The following is a 15386-nucleotide window of genomic DNA, read 5'->3' as shown; positions in this document are numbered from 1 at the left end:
GGGATCGATTGGTAGGACATGTTCTGAGGCACCAAGGGATCACCAATTTAGTATTGGAGGGCAGCGTGGAGGGTAAAAATCGTAGAGGGAGACCAAGAGATGAATACACTAAGCAGATTCAGAAGAATGTAGGTTGCAGTACTTACTGGGAGATGAAGAAGCTTGCACAGGATAGAGTAGCATGGAGAGCTGCATCAAACCAGTCTCAGGACTGAAGACTACAACAACAACAACAACAACAACAACATGGTACTTTGCCACAATACCAGTTGTTGAACGTCTTGTCTGTTTGTCTCCAGCAAAATCAGCATCACTGTAAATTCTCAAATTTTCTTCTCTATCATAGCTAATGCCATAAATTAATGTACCTTACAGGTACCGAAATATGCGTTGAACTCGGTTCCAGTCTGAAGCAGTTGGTTTTCTCATAGCTCGAGAAGCTTTACTGACTGCAAAACGTATGTCTGGACGAGTTGCTATTGAGAGATACATAAGACATCCAATTGCCTCGCTGTAGGGAACGGAGGACGAAATTGCTTCTGTTTCATTCTGATCATTTTCTTCATATCCAATGGGAGTTGAATTCATGTTAGATTCTGCCATTCGAAATCTTTCCAGTATTTCTTTCGTGTACTTTTCTTGACTTATCATAATTGCTCCATTTTCATTTTGTTTTATTTTTATATCAAGAAAACTGTCAAGAGTCCCGAATGTTATATCAAATTCACATTGTAAAGTGTTCAGAAATGCAGTTATTTCTTCTTCGTTACTGCCAACAATTAGGTCGTGATCAACGTAAATAGCTACATGAAGTCTTTTTTCATTGCATTTGCGATAAGACAAACAAGGATCTGCAGCACTGTTCCGAAAACCTGCTTTCTCCATAACTCCCATAAACCGTTTGTTCCAGCAGTGTGGTGCTAGTTTTAGTCCATAGAGACTCCGTTTCAGGGGACACACTCGATGCTCACTATCTTAAAAGCCTTCTGGTTGTTCCATGTACACTTCATCTTGAAGTATTCCATTTAAAAATGCCGTCTTCACATAAAATTGTTTCAACACCAGTTTTTTTGAAGCAGCTACCGCTAGCAAAACTCTAATGGTGTCATAACGTGTAACAGGACTAAATGTATCTTCATAATCTATTCCTGCTTGCTGAACATATCCTTCAGCAACTAATCGGGCTTTGAAGCGAGTGTTTCCATCAGCTGAAACTTTTCAATGTAGAACCCAAAGATTTTGTAATACTTTGGCATTCATAGGATGTTCAACTAACACCCAAGTATTGTTTCTCTTTAGTGATTCTAGGTCTTCATTGAAAGCTTGCATCCAATTTTCTTTCTCATTCGACTGTCATACATCATAAAAACAGTTTGGATCTTTTTGTTTGCCAGCAGTAAGTTTTGAAAACATCAAGAACTCACTGCTTTCTATCCAGGTTGGTTTTCTTCGTAGTCTTCTGTTCTCCAGTTCATCTACATTAGAAGATTCTGATGCTTTGGCTTTCCAGAATTCTGCTGATTTTTTGTTATTGCCATCTGATTCCTGACTTCCTCCAGATTCAAGTCCGTTAAAGTTTTCTTCACTTTGACGTCCTCCAGAAGCAGACTGCCAAGGAATGTCTAAGGTAATGTGACCACTGTGGGAGCCACACACTGTCTCTGGTTTAAATTTTATATCATGACTCAAGACAACTTTCCTTTTGGAAGGAACCCAGACCCTAAATCCATCTTTGTCATTGACATACCCAACGAGCTGTCCAAAAACAGCCTTGTCATCAAATTTTGAACGGAATTGTTTGCTTATATGAACATAACAACCTGTGCCAAAAATTCTGAGATGATCAAGTTTTCCCACTGATCGATTGTACCACAGCTCATATGGAAATTTGTCTGGAACCGAAGACCTTCCAGTACGATTTAAAATATAGACTGCTGTATTGCATGCTTCTGCCCACAGTCCTCTTGGTAGCTTACTTGTGTTTAGCATCGAACGTGTGGCTTCAACAATTGTTCTGCTTTCACGATCGGCAACACCGTTTTGTTCAGGAGTATACGGTGGAGAAATCAGTAATTCTATTCCTTTATCCGTGAGTAATTTCTTAATCATGTTGTTGTTAAATTCCTTGCCTCCATCACATCGAAATTGTTTAACAACATGTCCTCTGGTTTGTGCTTCATTTAAAAACTGCTTAAGCATATCTTACACTTCATGTTTGTGCTTCAGAAAGAAAATTCGACGAAATTTACTGAAATCGTCTTTAAAACATACATAATATCGAGCACCTCCAAACGACTCTTTACTCATTGGACCATTGACATCTGCGTGAATTAATTCGCCAGTAATTGTGGAGCGGTTTGTTCATTGTTTGAATGGTATTCTATGCGTCTTTCCTAATACTCAACCGTCACAAAATTCATCATTACAACCTTCTACACTGATGTTAAGTTTCTTCAAAATGTTCTTGATGTGTTGCTTATTTTGATGACCGAATCTTTCATGGTACATTAGCAATGTTTCAGATGTCGCTATATTTACTTGATCACTGTTTTCTGGTCTGACTACACGCATATTCAACACGTACAGACCATTTTCCACATAGCCTGTCATGACGATGTCACCGCTGATTTTTTTAAATCATAACACCTTTATAATCTAATGTTATACTGTAGTTGTTACCTGCAGCTGCTCTGGCAAAGAACAATGAGTGCTTGCATCGGGCACATACATTTTCCAACATGGCCCTATACCATTCATTGTTTCGTCTTATTTCGATGTAAACTGTGCTGTTACCAAGTGCATGCATGTTAGTACCTTGTCTTCCTAATGAAACCACTTCAGGAAACATCAAATTCGCTGTACAAGACGAAGTATTGTTTTTTCGGAGTGATATGCTTCGTAGCACCACTATCACAATACCATTTACTTATTTCAATATAATTTACAGTAGACGCATCCATGGCACACGAAGTAAACACAGCGTTTTCACTTACCTGTTCTCCTTGCCGCTCGTTATTGCAGTCACAAGGGTTCTGTGGACACTCCACTGCCCAGTGTCCTAGTTGTTTGCATTTGTTACACGTAAACTTTTGTTTTGCTCGCTCTTTTGACATCTTCTTTTTTCGTGAGTTATATGCAACCAATGCAGTCACATCTGTTGTACTTTGTTCACGCAGTTCAATAGCACAATGTTTTTCAATAAGTAAGTTCAGATTCTGGTTTTCAGCCGGTATTGTGTCCCAGAGATCTTTAAAATTATCATATTCCCTTCCCAGCGTAGATAAAATTTGACCATTTAATATTCTTTCAGACAATGTATTCTCTTTATGTTTCGTTAATTCATCATTTAAATCTACAAATAACTTTTGTAGCTTAGCAACATGTGAGCTAATATTTTCTGCTTCGTCACGTTTGACATGGAAGAATGTTTCAATTAAAATGTTCAAGCGTTGCGTGCTACTACGTTCAAATCTCGCATGTAGTTTGTCCCATATTTCTTTAGCGTTTCTGCACGTCAATACAAGTTCAGCTACTAGTTTGCTTAGCGCACTTGCTATCAAACTTGCCGCTTTCGCGTCATTCTTTTGCCACTCTGCGTACGCTGCCTTCTGTTCACTTGTTGGTTCCCGAGGCAGCACCGCGGGTTCGCGCGTACCGATAATAACGTCTTCCAGTTCATATGAACGGAGTACCATAGAGATATACCATTTCCATTTTGCCCAATCTTGAGGCCCTTCGAGTTTATCGATAATTACTTTATAGTCTCCGTTTGTAGCAATATTCTTACCGTACAGCTCGATTCAACAACAGATAGTTTCTACCAGCACACACTGAATTGAATCAAACTTGAAAAAAAAATTATTTTGTTCAGTTTCACTTAGCTGGGGCCCATAACCTGTTGTAAATTATTAAGTCTGAATAAAACAGTTTCATTTAAAACGGTATATTTCTTTAGGATACAGATTTGGCACTTTACTAAAAAAACGAACTTCAAGGAGATCCTATATACACAAAACATACTTCATGAAAATACCAAGGTATACTACATTGAACGTTAAAAACATTTTTCCTTTTTTACAACAGTATGCAACACAACTCTGCCCACGTTTGTTAAAAAAAAAAACCTTAAACTCACAAGCAGAAGAACAAGAAGTACTACTGCTCCGTTACAAATTCTTACAATATAGCGACTCCACCAAAGAACTACACAGTTTTCTACTTTCTAGGCAAAGACAACTTTGAGTAGCCTCTACAGTTTAGTCACAGTCTAGACTGTGGTTTAGTTTTGAGATCACTGTCAGAGGCGTACAACGAGCTGCCTGTGTACACAATACTATCTCTGGTTGTTAATAAACATGATTTCGTCTGTGTAGTTTTGTAATGAGATTCTGAATCGCCTTTGTAAAAGCTGGAAATGACGATTCATAATATATACATATTTGACAGACATGGAACACTTCTTTATTATGCCGAATGGAATCGTTTGAAACAATCAGGAATAACTCGGGAAGAGGTGAGGAAATTTGCATCCGCGGCGATTACTATTTTCCTCGAGAGAAAAAAAGATTCCTCATTGTCTACACATAAACTGCTGTTTACTATAAAATGCTTTTGTTCCCCGTCATAAACTTGAGCGTCGTATTGGTTATTAATTCTCTACATTCATATAAACTTCGTGTCCTTTGACACTATGAAATTTATTTTTTCGCCTTTTTAATCACATCAAGGGTGTGTCAAACAGTGAATTGTATTTCCTCCTCCTCGATTACATTATGTAGGGAGCGTGTACGTATAATATAGGAAACGTCAACTTAATCTAATGGCTTAATATATTTTGCCTAGATATTACAATACAAAACATCAAATTGGTAAATATGAAAGTAATGTTAGATGCATAATCGTATGGTGCATAAACATATTCACGTGTTAACAGTATGTATCCATAGGTGGGAAAAACATTCTTCATTGGCTACACACAAACTCCTTTGCACTATAGAACTCTTTTTTTTGTTAAATAATCTGTAAGAATTATCTGGAATATCTCGTCACCCATACTGTTCATTAGTCTCGTAGGACAAAATTTTGCTAGTTACACGCCTGAATATTTAGGACCTGTATTTACAGTGCTGAAACATGCACGACTTCAGTTACAAATTGTTATAGGCATCCACATGAATGTCCAGTTGTCTGGTTTCATTGCCAGCCTCCTACAGGATACCAGGCAGTCCATTTTGTTTACTAGTCTCACCTTCATTGACACTGTCTCTTCAGAAAATTCACTTGACCTAATGACACTCATTGTTTGAGATCGTGGCTTCATTCTCCCTCACATTACTAGTAAGCATTCTTTGGTAGACAAGTTAAGTTTTTATGTTTTCAAGATTTGCCCGTATTTGTTGATTTTCCTCCCATGTAAAGCATCTTGCAGTATGAAGTGCTTTACTTTATTAATTTCAGAGAGGTGATTTATTATGTTTGTTAGATGTGAGGTAATCACTTAATCTTGATTTGACCTCTGTTGAATGCATTATATTAAATGCATCACAAAGGGATACATTTGGCTTCTGGTGTGTTTTGAGCTATTGGTAAACTAGCTCGAGTGAAATATTGCAGAAATAAAACACTGGAGTAATTTTCAAACTGCCACATAGCCATTTTGAGTTGCATTTCTTGTAATTTTCCCATACCAGATGAGGTGAATGCCAGTATAGTTCATCCAAAAGACCATGGTCAATTCCATCCAATAGTGTTCTTAAACTAAGCTAATGTATTTTTGTAATTATGTCACTATCAATGGGTCCTTAAATTTAACGTACTGTCTGTCCTTCCCTACAAACAGCTGACTCTGACACATCAACTCCTACCTTATACTGCAACAAACTTTGTAATTTTGTCTCTTTTTGTAGGCCAGTTGCATGCCTTTAATAACTATCTTGTCCTATCTGTGATTGTGATTTCATTAAACATGGCAGACTTACTTTGGAGAAGATACAGTCTTGTGGAGCTAAGTCAGGCAGACTATGAAATCATAAATATAGTAGACTGTCACACTAGATTCTCAAGTAACTAGTGATTTTGGACATGATAACCAACAAAATGTTTTTCATATCTACATGTTTTTTGTGTGTATATTGTATTTTGAAAACTAATATTGCTGTAATATGTCCTGATGGAATGAAAATAGGGACAGCCTATCTATCTGTCCTATGTGTTGCTGCAGGGCATTTGAAGCACATAGATTCACTGTACATAATGCAAGAGTGTGAATTTTCATGAAGGAAAATAACAGGTCACCTTGGGAGAGACTTAATGTGTTACAGTCTTTTTCAGTGACCAGCACACAATATAGTAAATACATACTGGAAGCTGAATGATTTAAACGATTCCAGATACCCTTCAGCAAATTCAAATTTAGTTTTCTGCATTGTATCCACACATGTAAATAATAAATGAGCTAGTTGATTCAGAATAAGAAAGAAAATATCCAGGCTGTGCATTTCAGTGCAGAGTGCACATTGCCCCCCCTCCACCTCCTCCTCCTCCTCCTCCTTTTTCTTCTTGCTTATCTGCTTGCTGATATTTCTATTTCCTTGCTAGTGCCTTAGTGGGTGTCCATTGCCTCAATGCCAGTAAGGGTACTGGTGTCTATAGGGGATACTGGAGTTTTCAAAAGTAAGCAGGCTGAGGAAAGCAGTCTGCCCAGTGTGTCATAGTAATTATGTTTCTGCCTAGTAGCGGTTTTAAAAGTAGCTAGAATTTTGCTAAGATAAAAATACTCAGGGGTATTTTAGAAAGACTTCTGTCAGCTTTGTACTTAAAAAACTGTGTATTTATTGTAACAGATGCAGTGATTTACATTTTTATGTGTTTCTATTATTATCTCACTGTGTTGCATGGCAAATGTCACATTTTGTCAAACAGAATATTCAGTTGACTCAAATGTTGTGGGATCACTCTTTACTTAGAATCTGAGTGGCCCATTTCTCCTCTTTACTCCTTACCAACAAATCCCTTTTTCCTCCCTGAATAAGTTCTGGAAACTAGTCTCTCTCTCTCTCTCTCTCTCTCTCTCTCTCTCTCTCTCTCTCTCTCTCATATTTCATATCCAGCAACAGCAGGTGTGGGGCTGTCCATTGCTACACTACTGGCCATTAAAATTGCTATACCAAGAAGAAATGCAGATGATAAACGGGTATTCATTGGGCAAATATATTATACTAGAACTGACGTGATTTCATTTTCACGCAGTGTGGGTGCATAGATCCTGAGAAATCAGTACCCAGAACAACCACCTCTGGCCATAATAACGGCCTTGATACGCCTGGGCATTGAGTCAAACAGAGCTTGGATGGTGTGTACAGGTACAGCTGCCCATGCAGCCTCAACATGATACCACAGTTCATCAAAAGTAGTGATTGGCATGTTGTGATGAGCCAGTTGCTCGGCCACCATTGACCAGACATTTTCAATTGGTGAGGGGTCTGGAGAATGTGCTGGCCAGGGCAGCAGTCGAACATTTTCTGTATCCAGAAAGGCCCGTACAGGACCTGCAACATGCAGTCGTGCATTATCCTGCTGAAATGTATGGTTTCGCCGGGATTGAATGAAGTTTAGAGCCACGGGTCGTAACACATCTGAAATGTAACGTCCACTGTTCAAAGTGCCGTCAATGCGAACAAGAGGTGACAGAGACATGTAACCAATGGCACCCCGTACCATCACGCCAGGTAATACGCCAGTATGGCAATGATGAATACACGCTTCCAATGTGCATTCACCGCGATGTCGCCAAACACGGATGCAACCATCATGATGCTGTAAACAGAACCTGGATTCATCCGAAAAAATGACGTTTTGCCATTCGTGCACCCAGGTTGAGTACACCATCACAGGCACTGCTGTCTGTGATGCAGTGTCAAGGGTAACCACAGCCATGATCTCCGAGCTGATAGTCCATGCTGCTGCAAACGTCGTCGAGCTGTTCGTGCAGATGGTTGTTGTCTTGCAAATGTCCCCATCTGTTGACTCAGGGATCGAGACATGGCTGCACGATCCGTTACAGCCATGCAGATAAGATGCCTGTCATCTCAACTGCTAGTGATACGAGGCCATTGGGATCCAGCACAACGTTCCGTATTACCCTCCTGACCCCACCGATTCCATATTCTGCTAACAGTCATTGGATCTTGATCAACGCGAGCAGCAATGTTGCGATACAATAAATTGCAATCGCGATAGGCTACAATCCGACCTTTATCAAAGTCGGAAACGTGATGGTACGCATTTCTACTTCTTACACGAGGCATCACAACAACGTTTCATCAGGCAACGCCAGTCAACTGCTGTTTGTGTATGAGAAATCGGTTGGAAACTTTCCTCATGTCAGCACGTTGTAGGTGTCGCCACCGGTGCCAACCTTGTGTGAATGCTCTGAGAAGCTAATCATTTGCATATCACAGCATCTTCTTCCTGTCGGTTAAATTTCGAGTCTGTGGCACGTCATCTTCATGGTGTAGCAATTTAATGGCCAGTAGTGTATTTATTGTTGTATTCCTAAGAGCGCTTACTACCATTATATAAATTATCTTGGAAATGTAACTTGTAATGCTGATGAAACATGATTTTTTTAAAAATTCCACTGTACATTGACAGCCAACATAAACCAAACTAAAAGATTGAGTAGTGTAAGTAGAAATTATGTAAAACCATATTTCATAGCAAGTTTAGTGCCTGAAAATATATGAATCTTTTTTCCTTTTGTCTCCAGGAAGCAAAGCTCACCTATGGACTGTTGTTCTCACTTAAATCATTTGTCAGCAAAATATCTCCCTTTGATGTTAAGGAAGGTTTTCTGTATTACAAAACCAGTAAATATGCATTGCATTATTTTGAAACTCCATCTGGCCTAAAGTTTGTTCTGAACACCGATGTTGCTGCACAGAATGTTCGGGAGTTGCTGCAGCAGATATATAGTCAAGTGTATGTTGAGTATGTTGTAAAGAATCCTGTTTGTGATCTAAAGAAACCAATCAAAAGTGAATTATTTAAAACTAAACTTGATGCTTTAATCAAACAGTCGCCAATATTCTCAGCAAGGGTCGTCTGAACATTTTTGAGAAACATTAATAAAATATATACTAAGCTGTAACTCTGAAGATAAAGGAAATATTTGTGTAATTGTAATAGTTAGTCATGCAGTTATGCTATCTGATATTGTATACATTCCAAAATGTTGCTAATAAACCCAAATGGTTTTAACTCTTTCATTATGATTTATGCCATTTTTTTTGTCATGTTATTTAGGTTTATCGTCTACTTGAAAGAAAACATTTGGTCAGGGAAGTTGCCTTTAATGTTATCCTTGCACATTAGTTGGGTATGTACTGTGAAACTGGTTTGTGGCAATGGTCAACAAGATGATGTACATACAGTGACCTAATAATCATTGTGCCATAAGCAGGCCACCCTCCCTTTTATTTCCCTGTAATTTTGCATTGGTTTCTGATAATTAGGTGCTAAATGAAGATTTCTCAACAAGAATAAACCAGACTTGGAAGAGGAGAAACTCAAATAATGGAATTGTTGTTTACATTTTATGCACAATATTTTATCAGTAGATCTTGATTTTTGGTAGTGCAGGTAACTGTTAGTATATCGAGGAACAATAAGTACAGGAAATACAAATTTAGATACAGGAAATAAAATCTGAAAACAAGTTTGAGGAAGTTTCTCTTTGACAATTGCTTCTATTCCATAGAAGAATTTTTGTTACTGTAATGTGTAAAAGGTGGTGGGTAGAAATTACTGTTATATATATATATATATATATTGTTGTTGTTGTGGTCTTCAGTCCTGAGACTGGTTTGATGCAGCTCTCCATGCTACTCTATCCTGTGCAAGCTTTTTCATCTCCCAGTACCTACTGCAACCTACATCCTTCTGAATCTGCTTAGTGTATTCATCTCTTGGTCTCCCTCTACGATTTTTACCCTCCACGCTGCCCTCCAATACTAAATTGGTGATCCCTTGATGCCTCAGAACATGTCCTACCAACCGATCCCTTCTTCTGGTCAAGTTGTGCCACAAACTTCTCTTCTCCCCAATCCTATTCAATACTTCCTCATTAGTTATGTGATCTACCCATCTAATCTTCAGCATTCTTCTGTAGCACCACATTTCGAAACCTTCTATTCTCTTCTTGTCCAAACTATTTATCGTCCATGTTTCACTTCCATACATGGCTACACTCCATACGAATACTTTCAGAAATGACTTCCTGACACTTAAATCAATACTGAATGTTAACAAATTTCTCTTCTTCAGAAACGCTTTCCTTGCCATTGCCAGCCTACATTTTATATCCTCTCTACTTCGACCATCATCAGTTATTTTGCTCCCCAAATAGCAAAACTCCTTTACTACTTTAAGTGCCTCATTTCCTAATCTAATTCCCTCAGCATCACCCGACTTAATTAGACTACATTCCATTATCCTTGTTTTGCTTTTGTTGATGTTCATCTTATATCCTCCTTTCAAGACACTGTCCATTCCATTCAACTGCTCTTCCAAGTCCTTTGCTGTCTCTGACAGAATTACAATGTCATCGGCGAACCTCAAAGTTTTTATTTCGTCTCCATGAATTTTAATACCTACTCCGAATTTTTCTTTTGTTTCCTTTACAGCTTGCTCAATATACAGATTGAACAACATCGGGGAGAGGCTACAACCCTGTCTTACTCCCTTCCCAACAACTGCTTCCCTTTCATGTCCCTCGACTCTTATAACTGCCATCTGGTTTATATATATATACTTAGAAATTTTCAAAATGTAATCATTTGTACAAATTAATTTTCAGTGTAAATGTAAAATGACTCGTTCCACATCACTACAATCTATGGTGTAGAATGATCCTTAGAACATGTAACTAACCAAGTAACAAGTCTTCCATTCTTACAGTGTGATATACATTACTGATTTCCTTCAGTATTGTGTATGTACATAACTGAAGTCTGAGGTGTAGGTAAACATTACCAACTGAAAAATAAAAACTTTTCTCATAGTAGCAGCTTTTCTCCTGAGTAAGGTGTTCATGTATAGTGATTTTTAATCTTACGTACATTTCTGTATTATCATTACGAGAGAAGGAAAGTTGCTACTCACCATATAGCGGAGATGCTGAGTCGCAATAGGCACAATAAGAAGATTCACACACTCATAGATTTTGGCCATTAAGCCTTTGTCAGCAGTACACACACACACACACACACACACACACACACACACACACACACACACACACAACTTGCACACACAACTGCAGTCTGAGACCTGAAACATATCCGCTATATGGTGAGTAGCACCTTTCCTTCTCTCATATTGTTACATTACATCCTGGATTTTCCATTGCTTCATTTTTATCTGTATTATCATTTATTAACATCAGTAAACTAATCCTACTGATAGTATTTACTCTGATATAAACAGATACAGAGGGCAAGCGGCTATCTGTAGCTAGATGTGTAGTGGGTAGCACATGAGAACACTTAAAAGAACAGAACTTTACACAAGCTTTTGAATTTCGCTCATGTTTAGTGGCTGTGTTTTGCAGCTAGGAGCCAAACAAAAGCTTTTTTCTGATCTTTTGGGTGAACCCAAGTGCTCCCACCATTTAGTTGTTAGTGAGTAGTTATCTGTCTTAAGATCAGGAAACCTAATAGCACTGGAATTTTACAAACCACCATCAGGAAATATATTAAAATTAACAGCTAAGAGACCCTTGATCTCTCAGATTTCATTGACATGATTGATTAATGGTGTGCTTTCGGGTTTGCAGCTGAGTTGTTAACTAATAGATCTAGTTGTCTTCTTCAGGTGTTGCGAGCTATGTCGTTATTTGTGATCTCTGGTTCATAGAGTATCTAGAACCTAAACACATGCTGGCCACTGTCTTTACTTGTTGAGGCACCCTCATCTACCACAATGACATTCAGTGCTAAAGACTTTGACTCATACAGCTCAGTCACTGTCTAGACAACAACTATGAGTGGGTTCCAAAGGAATGTGTACTCAGATCGACAAATTGACAGGCATTGCAATCAAAATCAATAGCTCCTGAGGAAAAGGTTGAGACAGAAAAGGAGAGGCCAAGAATTACTTAGCTGCCTTATATAGACCCAGTCTATGGAAAGATAGGTAGACTCATATGTAAGCATGGAATCCAGTGTATTTCTCTCCTCTCGACAAAGATAGAATGTCTACTTTGTAATGATAGACACTATTTAGGTCTCTGAAAGCTGATGTGAAGAGAGTAAGAGGAGAGTTGTGAGGAAAATCAGTGACACTCCAAATTAAAACAACCAAATAAATCAATTGTCACTGAGCTCTGCCTTAACTATAATCATGAAATAAAATGTGAAGAAACCTGTATTATGATGCAAAAGATAAGTTTAGGGTAAACGTTAATGAGTGTACCGAAACAAAGTTCTCAGGAAACCTAATTAACTGGAATGGAGGTTTCAATTGAAACAAGGCTTAGAGCCCAGCACTCAATTTATTAAGATCTCTCAGCCATCTCATTTACTAGAGTTGGAAAAAGCTGAGAGAATGTGTAGACCCTGAGAAACAAATGGGCATTAAGGGAATCAAAGCAGAGGAGAAACTATTTATTTAGGTAGCAACTCATCTGCTCAAGCACTTTAAAGATCCCCATACACTTCAGCACTAAAAACTTTAAACTGATGGGAGAGTTGATACCTAAAGTCAGTCAGTGAAGACTACTGGGCAGCCTAGGATATCCCTTGTTTTATGACATCTGTATATATTTCAGTGAAATTGTGACACTTGTATATATATATATATATATGTGAAAAACAAAGATGATGTGACTTACCAAATGAAAGTGCTGGCAGGTCGACAGACACACAAACATACACACAAAATTCAAGCTTTCGCAACAAACTGTTGCCTCATCAGGAAAGAGGGAAGGAGAGGGAAAGACGAAAGGAAATGGGTTTTAAGGGAGAGGGTAAGGAGTCATTCCAATCCCGGGAGCGGAAAGACTTACCCTAGGGGGAACAGGCCTCAATCTCCGCTAATTCCAAGTTGCCGCCACTCATACCTCACCTGTCATTCAATATCATCTTTGCCTCTGCACTTCTGCCTCGACTGACATCTCTGCCCAAACTCTTTGTCTTCAAATATGTCTGCTTGTGTCTGTATATGTGTGGATGGATATGTGTGTGTGTGCGAGTGTATACCCGTCCTTTTTTCCCCCTAGGGTAAGTCTTTCCACTCCCGGGGTTGGAATGACTCCTTACCCTCTCCCTTAAAACCCATTTCCTTTCATCTTTCCCTCTCCTTCCCTCTTTCCTGATGAGGCAACAGTTTGTTGCGAAAGCTTGAATTTTGTGTGTATGTTTGTGTTTGTTTGTGTGTCTGTCGACCTGCCAGCACTTTCATTTGGTAAGTCACATCATCTTTGTTTTTAGATATATTTTTCCTTCGTGGAATGTTTCCCTCTATTTTTTATATATATATGTATATATATATAAAAACAAAGATGTAGTGACTTACCAAATGAAAGTGCTGGCAGGTCGACAGACACACAAACACACACACAAAATTCAAGCTTTCGCAACAAACTGTTGCCTCATCAGGAAAGAGGGAAGGAGAGGGAAAGACAAAAGGATGTGGGTTTTAAGGGAGAGGGTAAGGAGTCATTCCAATCCCGGGAGCGGAAAGACTTACCCTAGGGGGAAAAAAGGACGGGTATACACTCGCACACACACACATATCCATCCACACATATACAGACACAAGCAGATATATATATATATATAATTTTAAGTGCATTATTTTTCAGATGTTCTCAGTTATAAATTAATTCTGCTACTTTTAGAAACTGAAAAAGCTTTTACCCCAACCTTGGTGTGTAACATCAATATTCGCCACACCCATTTTAAGAGGGACTCCTGTGAGTCATTTGAAAGGTGTGTGGAGCAATGGAATTGAATGTAGGTAAGAGAAGAAAGGATACATTTTGTGCACCTGTTGCAGTGTGAGAAATGGCCGGCTGATAAGAAGTGGCAGCTCACTGGCCTTGACATGGATGCCGGGATTGGGGCTGGCCCTCAGTGCCCTGGTGGCCAGCCTAATTTCCCTCGTGTTGGAGGGTATTCAATATTTTTAAATAAGATTCTCTGGCTGGTCCATATAGAGCACCTCCATCATAGAAAGGTTTGATAAAACTGTAGCAGACAAGATCTATCTGATCCCTAAGTCCTGTAGCTTACCCGTTTTAAAATATTAAGTACTCAGAGACGCTTTGCTTTCAGGTATGGCAGTCGTATAAGTTTTCCGTCAAAAGTGAGACCCAGAAACCTCAGCAATCCTTTAAAATGGCACCCTTTGTTCTCAGTTAGAGTGAATTAAAAACAGTGTGTGAATGGTTGAAAAGAACACTTTCAGACTTCTTAGTCAAAAATCTAAGAGCAGTTTCATCTTATCTCTGAATTGTCGCTTGTTGCTTCAAAATGCTACATGCAGTGCTGGAAGATGAATTAAAAATAGAGAAATAGCCCATGAATAGGGAGCACTGAACTGGTTACTTTACTGTAGATGTAATACTGTCAGCAGCAGTTGCAAATATGTTTACAGTTAAAATAGTAGTTTAAGAGATACTGTTTTGTTCAAAACAAATAGATGAAAACTCTACATATAAAAATAATATAGGTAAACGAAAGACTGTAGGGAAACTGGCAGATGTTCCCAGATGCCCCATTTATGGAGTTGCTCGAATGTTGTGCCTCAAAGTAGTGTCATAGGCATTCTCAAAGTCAAAGAAAATACCTATTAGATGATGCCCATGGAGGAATGTCTGCTTTATAACTGTGTCCAAGAGTGTCAGATTATCGATGTTCCTTTGACTCTCATTGAAAACAACTAGAGCTGTCTGATGTGATTCTTGAAGTTTTTGTGGTGTACTTAATATTCTAGGAGGCTTCGGGATTGCAGCTGGATCATGTTGACTTCTTGTCACAATATTTCAGGTGGCAACTATCCAGCCATCTTCAGATGCGTGTGTGCCACTAGAGACTGCTAATTCACAGTGTCAGCTTTATAGCAAAAACTGAAGTGGAAATACATGTGAATTGGCGACAATCACAAGAGCGCCCTCTATTGAAATTCACACCTTCTGCAAATACTGTACCATCTGTGGAGCATGTGCATGCTCAAAGGTGAAAACGCATGTCCATCCTCTGTTGGAATGTGCGCTCATGTTGCTAAAAATAAACATCAGATGTTGCCATGCGTGTCATTGTGAATAAAATGTTTTCTCTCAGAGGAAATTAAAGATATCACTGGGTCCCAAGCCTTGTCCAGCTGAA

The 15386-nt window shown here is 38.7% G+C and overlaps 2 protein-coding genes across 2 annotated transcripts; one reads left to right on the top strand and one right to left on the bottom strand.

The window, feature by feature from the left end:
* Nucleotides 1-369: 369 nt before the first annotated feature.
* LOC124775051 (uncharacterized mitochondrial protein AtMg00810-like) lies at nt 370-885 on the bottom strand. Its single transcript, XM_047249844.1, has one exon. It carries the CDS (start codon nt 883-885, stop codon nt 370-372), a length of 516 nt encoding a protein of 171 aa, XP_047105800.1.
* A 3397-nt stretch (nt 886-4282) lies between these two features.
* On the top strand, nt 4283-9266 carry LOC124794645 (trafficking protein particle complex subunit 1). The gene is made up of 2 exons (XM_047258166.1): nt 4283-4513; nt 8768-9266. The coding sequence occupies exons 1-2, from the start codon at nt 4415-4417 to the stop codon at nt 9104-9106; spliced, it is 438 nt and encodes a 145-aa protein (XP_047114122.1). The 5' UTR covers nt 4283-4414; the 3' UTR covers nt 9107-9266.
* The last annotated feature ends 6120 nt before the right edge of the window (nt 9267-15386 follow it).

The sequence above is a fragment of the Schistocerca piceifrons genome, chromosome 1 (assembly GCF_021461385.2).
Source record: "Schistocerca piceifrons isolate TAMUIC-IGC-003096 chromosome 1, iqSchPice1.1, whole genome shotgun sequence".
In the NCBI taxonomy this organism is placed as follows: Eukaryota; Metazoa; Arthropoda; class Insecta; order Orthoptera; family Acrididae; genus Schistocerca; species Schistocerca piceifrons.
The sequence above is the reverse complement of the archived record's forward strand: the minus strand, read 5'-3'. Positions and strand labels throughout refer to the sequence as shown.

What these genes read in the sequence shown, in the direction of transcription:
- LOC124794645 (XM_047258166.1), top strand. Translation starts at nt 4,415, where the DNA reads ATGACGATTCATAATATATACATATTTGACAGACATGGAACACTTCTT. An exon ending in CAGGAATAACTCGGGAAGAG is followed by an intron (nt 4,514 to 8,767) that starts GTGAGGAAATTT and finishes TTTTGTCTCCAG; the next exon opens with GAAGCAAAGCTCACCTATGG.
- LOC124775051 (XM_047249844.1), bottom strand. Translation starts at nt 885, where the DNA reads ATGGAGAAAGCAGGTTTTCGGAACAGTGCTGCAGATCCTTGTTTGTCT.